Here is a 12,365-nt window from a genome sequence, read left to right as displayed (position 1 = left end):
GCTGCAGCGGCTCAACGGGAATATTTGAAGAATGAGTGGGAACCTTTTGCTCTTTCCCGCACAAACACAAAGCGGAGACCGAGAGCTGTGCGACCCCAGCTGGAAATGGAAGCAATGGGTAGCGACGATCATGATCTACTGCGTCATCGATCCATCCCATGCCATAGCTTCTCGAGACCTGTTTCAACGCTCCTGCCCGTCTTGCTCCCCACTTACGAAACATAAACGACAGGAAGCTGGGTTTCTTCTGGGCCGTCAATTATACCAATGACTTAGATCAATCGAACAAACTGATTTTGCGTCTTCGTTGATACTTACATGCGAGTGTCAATGGTGACCAAAGCTCAATTCGAAAGCGGTAAGCACTACATCGACACTCGATGCATATCCTACGTAACCCGTTATCTCAAACTAACTGAAGATGCTAATATTGGAATCATGGCGGTGGCAGGTCACAAGATACACCGCGGTGACTGACCAGGAATTCCCGGGCAAGGAAAGCATAATGACCAACCCCAAGTCCCTTTTTGACGAGCTCCCCACAGACGACGGCAAGATCCAGGAGTATAAGGCGGCCGGGAAGCTCGAAGGAAAAAACGCAACCATTACGGGCAGAGACTCTAGCATCAGCAGGGTTACGGCAATTCTCTTTGCGATGGAGGGGGCCGACTCGCTCATCACCTATCTAGCATAGGAGGAAGACGACGCCTAGGAGACTAAGAGGCGTGTTGAGCAGCATGGCCGCAAATGCTACTTGTTCCCGACTGACATCACAGATCGAGAGGACTGCAGAAAGGTTGTTGACGAAGCAGTCGAGGCCTTTGGTGGGCTATTGAAATTCTCTTCAACAACGCGGCATTCCAGATGATGGTCGAAGATATAAAAGGCCTTGACGAGTAAGCTGACTTTCGCTCTCCTGAAAGAACATGAATTTCGAGGCATCTAACGTAGCCAACCTCTATCTCCAGGGACCAGTGGCTCCATGCCTTCAACACAAATATTCACCCCATCTTCTACCTCTCCAAGTATGCCCTGCCGCACAGAAGCGCGGCAGCACTATTATCAACAATGCCAGTATCAATGCCTACACTAGCCGTCCAGATCCCCTCGACTACACGTCCACCAAAGGTGCCATCGTCTCCTTCACACGGGGATTGAGTAACCAGCAGGTGGGTAAGGGCATCCGGGCCAAGGCCATTGCTCCCGGGCCGGTGTGGACGCCTCTTATTCCGGCGACCATGACCAACGGCGCCAAGAAACAGTTCACCGCTCCCATGGGCCGGCCCGCCCAGCCAAGTGAGATTGCAACATGTGTAGTGTTTCTGGCAGCTGCCGATAGCTCGTGTATCAGCGGGCAGACAATCCATTGCAACGGCGGAACCATTGTTAGCGGTTAGGCAGCAAACGCGAGTATTAGAAGAAGGTGCTAGAATGCTTTCGGACAATAGTAACAACAATGACAATATGTGTATGAATAGGTACACCGTCACAGCTATCGTGTGAGACAACGGTCGATTCGTTTGCCAACAAACGCAGCTCAACTAAACAGACGCCTATAAATAGCAGGATGCTTTCAAGTCCGCTCAATTGTTCGTTACCCGGCTCGAGTTTGTGCATATTGATATTTGAATTTGTGCTTTACTTTGGCCGCATCGCCTCTCTCGAAAGATTACTCGAACGACTTTGACTTGGTCAGACTGCCTAGCTACCTGCCTAGGCTGATAGGCCGCGTGAGACTCTACCTCACGCCGATTTTACCCAGTTCAAAGGAGGCCGTCAGCCCGCCCAGCATAACGAATCCGTTTCCCCTCGCATTTGGCGCCGTTCGGGCGGAGCCGCCCAAGGATCTTTATCTACGATGGACCAAAACGTCGCCCGGGAAGTAGCCAGGGTCGTGGCAGCCGTCTGTGTTGGACTACTAACGGCACCCGCGATCAGCTACGGCTGGAAAATGAAGGCTCGCCTCGGGGGCTATGTCCCCGTAAACGTGGCAGAGCACTACGAAGACAGGGACGGTGTGGCCACTGAGGCATCGACCCAGTCGTATTCAGACATGAAGGCGAGAATCGCAGTCTGGCTTGGTGTTTGCATCGGCCTGGTCTCGTCCTTTGCGTCAAGGGTGGTAGCCTTGACGCTCTTGCAGCCACCGGGTCACCAAACCGGCTCCTCGTTACTGTCGAAATTGTCCTCGTGGGCTGATTTACTTTCCTGGGTATGCTCGCGCTACGAATTCCAAGCCTCGTTCCCCTGCCAGTGTTCTCCCGGCTGTGCCTGCACCGAAGATGCCGTGGCCGAAGATGCTGTACTGACAGGATTATTTGCTAACTCAAAGGTGTTCTGCTTTGCTGCCTAGGTCTTTTTATCAGCCCAGTGTGCATGTTTCCCTGCTCAGCACCAGTATCTCGAACGGTTTCGTTTGACTGTTTTTGGGCTTTTCTCGTCCTTGCTCCTGGCTGCTTCTGTGGCCCTGCGCCACGGACAGTACTTCACGTCCGTCCAGGACCTTCTGTGCCTGGCTCAACTGGTATCGGCCGTGTCCGCAGCCTGTGCCTTTGCTTCGTTCCCGCGCCGCCCAGACGTATACCACAGGGGCCAGTTAGTCGACCAGCAATACACCGTGTCGCTGCTGGCTTTCTTCTTGTTCTCTTGGAACCAAGCCGTCTTTGGAGTTACCAAGGAACGGCAGATGGAGATCGAAGACATGCCAGGCTTAGACTTTCGTACTCGCTCCACGAACCTGCAGTCCAGGTTCCTCGAGGGGTGTGGTGATGGGCCCCTCTGGCGAAAGCTCGTTAGATTCGGGACTCGCGACCTCGCCCTGCAATGGTCCTTTACACTGCTTCTCTCTTTGTTGTCCATGTTCCCGCAGCTGGTTCTCTTCAACTTTCTGTCCACGATTGAGAGTAGACAAGGGCGCGCGTCTTCCCATCTTGTCCTGTACCTCTGGGTCTCTGGCCTGCTTGCCAGCCAGTTCCTCCAAGCAGTAGCCACCAACATGTTGAAATGGGTCACAGTGACCCGCCTTGAGATTCCAGTGGGGTCTCTCCTGCAGTCGTTGGTGTTTTCCAAGGCCCTCAGGCAGTACGATACGGCCGCTCTCCACCCTGTCGAGGGGGAGGGGGACAACAACAAACGGATCGAGGGAGCAAGTCGAAAGAAAAAGGGTGACCGAAGAAATCAAGAGGCAGGGCAATCCGTCGTCGCCCTCGCAAAGCTGGACAGGTATGCCACGGGCAAAGAAAGCGTATTAAAAGGGGGGCTGGGGTACCGGTCTAACCTTTTCGCAGTTCAATCGTTGCCAACTTCTGCCAGTACAATAAGGATCTTCCCATGGCACTCTCCAAGCTCGCGCTTGTGGGCGGCTTCCTCGTTCACTTGATGGGTTGGATGCCGGTGCTGTGCGGTATGGGAGCGACTGCTCTGGTGTTGCCCCTGAGCATAGGGACGTCACGCAAGCTGCGCGTGCTCAACGCCAGCCTGATGAAGAGCCGAGACGGCAAGACGAATCTCCTGGACGAGGCGCTGCAAGGCATACGCCAGATCAAGTACTCGGCTCTCGAGCCGCATCTGGAAGAGAAGATTCTGGCGAACCGAAACGACGAACTCAAACAGCTCCGGAAAGTATCCATGTGGCAGTGTCTGCATGTCTTCCTCACCTCGCTGGGCCCGCTGCTGCTTGCCAGCATCGCTTTCTTTGTGTATCTTTGGCAGCAAGGAACACAGACCAAGGCATCCGTCGTTTTCACTGCTCTCGGTTTGTTTGGGCAGCTGGAGGAAGCCGTTCGTCTGCTGCCGCCTCTGCATTCCGTTCTGCTCCAGGCGTGGACAAGCGCCTCGAGGCTCGAAAAATACCTTGGGCAGCCCGACAAAGGACCAGGCTCGGAGCCGGGAAAGGCCATCGCTTTTAAGCATGCCACTGTGATATGGCCAAGTCTTCGAAAGACTGAAACCCCAGCGGAAGATTTAGCTGAGCAGCCAATAACCCGCTCCAGACTCACTGACGTTACCTTGGAGTTCCCAAATGGCGAGCTGAGCGTGGTTACTGGCAAGACAGGGTCTGGAAAGAGTCTTCTCCTCGCGGCAATCTTGGGCGAAGCAAGACTTGTTGCTGGTCGAGTATACGTGCCAAGCCCACCTCTCTTCATGGAACGTCCCGAGTCGATCCCAGATTCACAATGGGTTGTTCCCCAGTTGACATGCCTAGTCTCGCAGACGCCCTGGATTGAGAGCGGCACCTTGAGAGACAATATCTTGTTTGGGCTCCCCTTTGTCGAGCGCCGCTACCGCAAGGCTATCGCCGCCTGCGCTCTTGAGAAAGATATTGAGCTGCTCGCCGACGGCGACAGCACCGAGGTCGGATCCAGAGGTGTCATATTGTCCGGTGGGCAGCGCTGGCGGGTAGCTCTCGCCCGGGCTCTGTATTCTCGCGCCGGTATCTTGGTCCTCGACGACGTCCTCAGCGCCGTCGATGCCCACGTGGCTAGGTATATCGTTGACGAAGCCCTCTCTGGCGAGCTGGCGCACGGCCGGACTCGGATCCTGGCAACCCACCACCCCGAGCTCGTCCTCTCCCGCGCAAGCTTTCTGGTTCACCTCCGAGGTGGCCATGTCGAGTCGGCAGGATCACTCCTGAGCGATTACAAGGCTGTTGCGTTCGCCATAGCATCAGCCACCGAGCTAGTCGGTAAGCCCTCGGAGACTGGGCAGCTCCGACTCCTAGGAGCTAGAGAGAATACCGGGAGAGACCGACAGGACAAAGAGAAACGGCAGACTGGGCCTGTGAACTGGGGGGTTTACAAGGCCTACTTCGAAATCAGCGGCGGCGCCTTGTTTTGGGGTGGTGGGATAGCTGTAATCCTGTTCTTGAATCTCCTTGGGGTCGCCCGCACGTGGAGTCTCAAGGAAGTGTCCCAGCACGCGGCCGCGGGGCCCAAGGCGGTTCTTATGTCGGGTATTGATGCCTTTCGTGTCCGAAGCAGCCTGTTCGACCGCGAATCAGGGGCAAGAGGCTCTGAGACCAGAATTGGTTTTTGTAAGTTTGTTCCTGTCTTGGGAGTTTCGCTCTCTACCTATAGGTTCGTTGCCTTAGCGGTTACTGACCCTTTTCAACCACGTAGGGATGACTGCATATGTCGGCTTCGGCTTCTTCATTGCATTCCTCGAGATGCTCCGGGTCATGGTGGTCTTCCATATCGGCCTCAAGGCGTCCAAGCTACTTTTCCAACGCATGGTCCACGCCGTCCTCCGAGCCCCTTTGCGGTGGATCAACAAGGCGACTTCGGGCCGGATCCTCAACCGCTTCATCTCCGACATGACCACGATGGACATGAGCCTCGCGCAAAAGAGCTTTGCCTTACTAAACGCCGTTCTCTCTCTGGTCATCATCATCGGGGCTGGGTATGAAGCCGTCTCCTGTCGAGGGTCTCGCAAAAGGCGTGATGGGTGACAATAATGCTGATGATCGAACATGTGTGTAGCCTCTCGGTATCCTTCTCTGTCACCTTCGTTAGCATGCTTCTCTTTGTATACTACATCCGCACCGCGCAGCAGTACATGGACATGTCGCGCGAGGTAAAGCGGCTGAACTCAATCTCGCACTCCCCCATCTACGACCATGTCAGCTCTGTTCTCTCTGGGCTCTCGACTATACGCGCGTTCAGGCGTACCCATTTCTACATGGATCGTATGTGCGACCTTATCGATGACAGCTCGCGGGTCTCGTGGTCGCTGTGTCTCTCCAATCGCTGGAGGTCTCTTCGCATGGGCACGCTAGGCGCCTTCTTCGTCAGCGCCGTTGCTTCGGCTGTGGCCATCACGGGCGTCGACGTCGCTCAAGCCGGCTTCAGCTTGTCGTTTGCTTTGCGCTATACCAAGACGCTCACGTCTCTTCTCCAGGCCTTGACGTACGCCGAGCTCGGCTTCAATTCGTGCGAGAGGGTGATGGAATATGCCGCGATCGAGACGGAGCCTGAGGGCGGGCAGGACCCCCCAGCGGGCTGGCCCTCCGAAGGAAAAATTGCTGTCGACAACTTGACGGCCGCGTACAGCAGCGACATCGCCCCGGTCCTAAAGGATCTGACATTTGTCGTCAGGCCTGGAGAGCGGTTTGGAATTGTGGGACGCACAGGTGCTGGAAAGTCCACCCTAGCAGCCGTTCTCTTCCGTCTCCTCGAGCCTAGCAGCGGGGCTGTCTGCATCGACAACATCGATATTTCGACCCTTAAACTAACCGGGCTGCGGAGCCGACTGGCCATTATCCCCCAAGATCCATTTCTGTTTTCGTAAGTTGTGCCCCTCAACCCACCCCTCGAATCATGTATCGAACTGTCGATCGAGAGCCGACTTCTTCTGATTCTGACTACCTGTTAGCGGAACCCTACGCTCAAGCCTACTTCCAGCGGGAAAGGCTCTTGGCGATGACATCCTGCTTGCAGCACTGAGGCGCGTAAATCTGATCGATCCACGCTCAGCATGTCGGACCACGGCACATCATCAGGCCGGAAATGGTGATGCCGAGGCGGCATCTACCTCATTGTCGGTCTCCTATCCAACCGATATCTCGCCTACAGATCAACCCACTTGGGGAGACGCGCCTACAGGCGCCAGATCAGAGAACAGCCCGCCGGCACATGTCGAGCTTAGCCCCGGACCGGAGAGTTCCAAAAGACGGCCTCAGTCCAACACAATCCCAGACAACACTTTTGCGGGCCTGTCGACGCCCATCAGCCAGGGCGGCAGAAACCTTTCGCAAGGACAACGGCAGCTCGTGTGCCTAGCAAGGGCACTGTTGACGCGGCCGCGCATTCTCGTTCTCGATGAGGCCACTAGCGCCGTCGACCACGCCACCGATGCTGCCCTGCAGGCCTCGCTGCGTCGGGAGTTCGCCACCACCGGTTGCACCGTCATTGTCATCGCCCATCGCCTGTCCACCATAGCCGACTTTGACCGCATCCTGGTGTTGGAGAAGGGCCAAGTGGCCGAGATTGGCAGCCCGAGGGAATTGTTCGAGGAGGGGCAGCGGCTTGCGGCGGCCAAGGAGGCTGACATCAAAACACCCAGCGACGGGGCCGATATAGTTGAAGATAAAGGAAAGGGCAAGGCCAGAGTGATTGAAGCGGGAATAGGTGGGTGTGCAAGTGTGGACGCGGGCACAGGCGCGGTTGTGGGAAAGGGGGCATTTTATGAGCTGGTTCAGAAGAGCGCCGATCGGGACAGCCTCATGAACATGATCTTGTGTCCGGAGAAAGGCGGCACTTAGGAGCCGCGACTTTGCTGTTCAAACTCGGACACGGTTTCTCGACAGGCCTCTATGCTTACTGCTTAGTGAGGTTCTTGTCTGGGTTGGACATATTACTGTCCTAGTAGACCGCAGAGCGGTCGAGGCAGACACCGTCCTCGTCGTTTCTCGAAGAACGAAATATGAATTTACTATTGTTTTTTCTACGCTTCCGCTATTTGGATGTGATATACTAGCACGCGAGCGGAGTCTGGAGAGGAGAATATGCGGGTCCTCATAGCTACCCGAATAGGAGACGGGCTAGGTCGAATCGCAGGTCTTGCTTCTGCCCCCACGAAGCCATTGATTTCTCGCTCTTTGATAAGCCGGGTCGGTTGGTCGATCAATTACCTAGACTCGCTACACAGCTGAATACATAATTATTCCCCGCTCCGGTGTCCGTGGTAGGAAACGTTGACGTTGTAACGGCTAGACGTAGCCGTCGGGGGGCTAGAATGGAGGGTAGGAATTAGGCTCCCGAAAACAACCACCACATGCCCAGGTGCCCTCGGAAACAGCCGACATCATTCTGAGGGCGTTACCGGAAGCAGGGAAAGCCAGGGACAGGAAAAAGATAAAAGGGAGTAAGTCTTCGGTTTCCTAATAGAATATAGAGGGCTAGAGATTAATATAGCAACGTTCACGTCTACCACTTCCCTACCTCTTGTATAGCACCTTGCTGCCCGAGACTCACCCCAGACCATCACAAACTCCTATTCGGCTTCATTACGTTGATACCTTGCTGGGCTTTGCTCCGGTTACATATAAAAAACATCGGGTAGCTAACAGCGCGACCCCCTATTTGACCCATCATCACGAACACATTAAAGGTTAATATAAGCATTTGCTATGATACAGCAAAACTTCAAACAATTTTATGGCACAGACAGAGTTATACTAGCAACGCCGGTGTTAAGTCATAAAGGAATTCATAATTATCGCAAGCATATGACAATCGCAAGGGAGCCCGACCAACCAAGGAGAAAGTCTGGTCCAAAAAGAGTATCGGGAAAGATGTCTATTGATCCTACTTCCGAATACCGTGAGGCATAGCGAAGAGGATGCTACCATCTAGAAAGTATGCTATACTGGGGCTGCCAAAGAAAACAAGGCTCTATCTATGTGGGGGAGAAAGGGAAGGGAGGGATATATAAAAATAACAAAGTAGAAATCCGTGCTAGGGGTGTGTGGATTCTGATGACCGAAATCCAGATAAGCGGCGACAAGCACCTCTCTATCCAGCTTTCCAAAGTATTATGCCAAGGCCCGCAAAAAGATCAGCTTCGCTTCAACCGTCTGTCCCATTCCAATCGATGACAACCAACTAGCATCGGGACTAACAGGAGCACCACCAAAACCTGCCATCTTGACCAACCACCTCAAAAAAACCCTTCCTCTCATGCACACATGATCCACTCTCTATCCCAGAAGGAATCCACCGTCTCTACGAGACTGTCTCCCTCTCTCCAACAAATATACCATAGGACAAATGTTTACGTCGATGTGATTGCTTCCCACTTGGTTGGCTCTCTCCTCATGACTGACTGACCGACTTATAGATAGTCGCCTGTCGTCGAGGATATAAACCTAGGATGCTGTCTCTTCTCCGCTGGTAAATACGTTATGTCGCTTTGATGTATAAAGTAGAGAGGCAAGTCGGTATTGATGTTATTCTTTTCGTAAAACCAAGGACCCATAGCTGATGTATATCTCCCTTGGTTTCTTCGCGTCCGAATAGGGTTACTATTGCTTCTCCTAACTTTTCGTTGTTCTCGTATGGAGAACCTGTGATTCAACTTCCTTCTTACTCGGGTGTGAAAAAGTGTTAGATAGATCGAATACACCGACAGGAAAATATACTCTGACATTGCCGTCGTGGTAGTTAGGCAGGTAGGCGTGACTAGGAGACTAAGCCTCCTCGTCGTCGTACTCGGCATCTTGATCCTCGTCGCCCTCGAAGACCTCGCCATCATCGTAGACCTCGTCGGCCTCGCCATCAATGTCGGCCTCGTCAGCCTCTCCACCATCGTAGGCCTCGTCAGCCTTGCCATCAATGTGGGCATAGCCGGCCTCATCAAAGTCATTGTCCGTCTCCTTCGAAGTCGGGCGAATGGTGGTATACTCCATGGACCGGTTATTGACCTGGTGTTGGCGCACGCGCCACTGGCCGGTTATGTCCTTGTGCTTGAACCGATGTGCGAGCTCCTTTTTCTTCTCGCTGACCACTTTCTCGCGGTATTCATCGGTCAAGCTAGCTGGTAGAGCTTTCTTGAAAGCCTTGAGCTCACGCTCGAGCTTCTCGTGTTCCTCGTCGGCCTCGAGGAACTGCTGGAAATCCTCCCCACGGAGGTCGTGTCCCCTACGTATTATGACGTCTCGGGGTTGCTCGACGTCATCGTCGCCATACAGATCATCCTCCTCTTCGACGTCCCCAAAAGGGTTGTCCTGGGCGACAGGCTCGTGACGTCGGCGATTGTCCGGCAACGCGGTGCGGCCGGAGCGCGGAGACTGAGTGCCCGCAGGCTGGAAGCTTGCCGCGTTTTGTCGCGCAACATAGTCGCGATTATCCCGAGGGTTTTGAAAATAAACGACGGGCTCCCCTGAAAATCGGACCCTGCTAGGCCCAATGCCGGTGCCGGGAGCACGCGGCGAACTAACAGGCTCCTCTGAAATATAGCCATTACCGGGGGCGCGGGGTGGACGAGCTGGCTCCTCGGGAATATACTCGTGGCCGAGATTGGACCTATTATAGGCCGAGGACGATGATATGCGCGGACCAGGTCCACGGACGGGGTTGCGCGGCAGGCGCGAAGATCCAGAGGCCTGAGCCTCAACGTAGGGCGCACTACCGCGAGCCAGAGCCAGAGGTGCTGGTGCCGATCTAGTCAAGTCGACAACTGGAGGGGACATGCCCCGGATAGGCCTCGCAGTTCGAGGGGCATCGGCATAGAGGCGGTTACTGCCGCGACCAACAGGACGACCACCACCACGAGCAGTGGCCGAGGGACGACGAGTGGCGGCGCCGTCGGTGGGAAGGGGTGCCGGAAGACGGGGGGCAGCGCCGCCGGTGGTGACCCGAGCCCGAGTGGTTGAGGTGCTAGCAACCCGAGTACTAGCAACCCGAGTGCTAGCTGTGCGCGCAATGCGACCACGGCGCACGCGATTGCGTTCCCTATGCCCGGGATATGCCCGATCAAAGTCGAGCGGAGTAATCGTATGCCCACGCGGGCCGCTGAGCTCGCTTGACTCGATCTTGTCGGTGCAGTCGCGGCAGTACGTAATTAAATGGCAGTTGGCACAGCGCAGATTCGGGATCTGGCTCTTAGGTTTGGCACAGTTGTCGCACTTGTTTGTATTGGCGCCTGGGACCGTCCATCCGGTACAGACGCGCCAGGATCGAGAACGGGGGGCAGAACCAGGGGCAGGAAGAGGGGCCGGGGCCTGGGCCGGGGCCGGGGCGGTAGGGAGAGGAGCCGGGGACGGGGTCGCATCGGCAGAGGGAGGCGACAGAGAGGCACCCTCGTCCATTTCCACGTCACTGTCAAACGTGACAGTGACGGGCAGGGGCGTGTCGTTGCGCCGCTCTGTCATGGTAAATGCCGATTGCCACAGGTCGGGGTCGGCGGAAGGGGAGGAGGATGGTAGTGCTAGTGGTGGTGGGCAACCAAACCAAGCCAAGCCCAAAAAGAATCGAAGCCGGCGCTCTAGTACAGAGCAAAAGCAAACCAAGAGATGCCAATGCAAACGTACCAAGAACGAAAGAAGCCGAAACCAGAAGCCAAGAGGCGGAAGTCCAAGCAAGGCGGAAGACAAACTGCCAAAAGACGAAGGAGGCGGAGGAGGAGAGGGAGTGAGAGATTGTCGGTGGAAAAAGGTGAAGGAAGATCGAGGCTCGCAGATAGAGGAGGGGAATAAATACAAAACCGGCTAGGGATCAAATCAGCTGGAGCTGGCCCAAGCTGCACCTGCACTTCCTTTTGCTCCCGAGGGGGAAAGGAAAAAGGAAAAAGGAAAAAGGAAAAAAAGGAAACCGCCGGGCAACGTACTATTTTGTTCGGATGAAGCTGTCACGCAGGAAAAAGTAGGCAGCACGCGGGCAGTTCACCCTTCACACATAAAGATCAGACCCTTTCTGAGCACCAGCTGACCAGTGACATGCCAGGAACGAGCCCCCATGACTAGACGACCACGTATCTAGACACTTCCACAGTCTTGGTCTTTCTACTACGGTCCGTGACCTGACATGACAGATGCTGTTACTGCTGCCGTTCCATTTCATCCTAACTTCTGTGTCGCTCTGCCCTGCCCGTCGTAGAATCAGTACACGGTACAGCTCAGTCCTTGAATGTTTGCTGGCAGGGGACTTTCCAGGATCAGGATAGCCTCGATGCCTTTACTCCTCCCTCTAGAGGTTTATTTACTAAAGGAGGTATTAGCTATTAGGATCCCTTTTGCTTGATCCTTAAGGCCTATCTCTCCTCGAGAAACACGCATTAAAGGCTTTTCCTGCCTGGTCCATATGCCAAATATTTAATATGCCCAAGTACCACGCCAAGAAATATTCAGGGACTGGATTGTACCTTCCCAGTCAGGCCTCAACTATTTCTCGATGGCAGCACCGTCGTCCTAACCCAGACAGTAGCGTAGCTGGCAGTTTGGCCGTCCCATCTCGTACAGAAGCTGGACCTGCCCACGAGGACGATAAAAAAAGCTATCACGTCATCTTCCCGCTCTCCGAATTTCCAAGTCTCAAATCGCTTCTTATCAGGGGGCATGTGTGACCAGCGAGCCGCCCAGCCAGGCCAGCTGACGTAGTTCGGACATGTCTGATCTGATCTGAAGTATTACTGATGGACAACATAGGTACCCAGGTACACAGGTACGTAGGTACGTAGAGGAACAGCACCAGAGAATTGGAAGCTCCGGTGATTTGCAGGTACGCAGGTATGTACAGGGACACCACTCGAGACTTTGGGGCTCCCGTAATTCGTAGTCGCCACCTTTTTTTTTTTTTTTTTTTTTTTTTTCAAACAGACGTTTTCAAAATTGGGTGCCAAAAAAGACGACCACCTGGCCGTCTGAACAAATG

General features: G+C 54.6%; 3 protein-coding genes across 3 annotated transcripts; 2 read left to right on the top strand and 1 right to left on the bottom strand.

Moving 5' to 3' along the window:
• Positions 1-421: 421 nt before the first annotated feature.
• B0T26DRAFT_793942 (uncharacterized protein) lies at positions 422-1,397 on the top strand (the record flags this gene model as incomplete). Its single annotated transcript, XM_060446886.1, has 5 exons — positions 422-634; positions 713-811; positions 865-896; positions 969-1,025; positions 1,055-1,397. 5 exons carry the CDS (start codon positions 422-424, stop codon positions 1,395-1,397), a joined length of 744 nt encoding a protein of 247 aa, XP_060290675.1.
• Positions 1,398-1,858: 461 nt separating this feature from the next.
• B0T26DRAFT_657262 (uncharacterized protein) lies at positions 1,859-7,258 on the top strand (the record flags this gene model as incomplete). Its single annotated transcript, XM_060438769.1, has 7 exons — positions 1,859-2,212; positions 2,354-3,222; positions 3,288-5,032; positions 5,118-5,397; positions 5,478-6,281; positions 6,370-7,105; positions 7,172-7,258. 7 exons carry the CDS (start codon positions 1,859-1,861, stop codon positions 7,256-7,258), a joined length of 4,875 nt encoding a protein of 1,624 aa, XP_060290674.1.
• Positions 7,259-9,184: 1,926 nt separating this feature from the next.
• B0T26DRAFT_757314 (uncharacterized protein) lies at positions 9,185-10,867 on the bottom strand (the record flags this gene model as incomplete). The annotated part of the gene is made up of 1 exon (XM_060446231.1): positions 9,185-10,867. One exon carries the CDS (start codon positions 10,865-10,867, stop codon positions 9,185-9,187), a length of 1,683 nt encoding a protein of 560 aa, XP_060290673.1.
• Between the last annotated feature and the right edge of the window lie 1,498 nt (positions 10,868-12,365).

Source organism: Lasiosphaeria miniovina, assembly GCF_030549165.1.
Source record: "Lasiosphaeria miniovina strain SMH2392-1A chromosome Unknown B0T26scaffold_8, whole genome shotgun sequence".
NCBI classification, from domain to species: Eukaryota; Fungi; Ascomycota; class Sordariomycetes; order Sordariales; family Lasiosphaeriaceae; genus Lasiosphaeria; species Lasiosphaeria miniovina.
The sequence above is the reverse complement of the archived record's forward strand: the minus strand, read 5'-3'. Positions and strand labels throughout refer to the sequence as shown.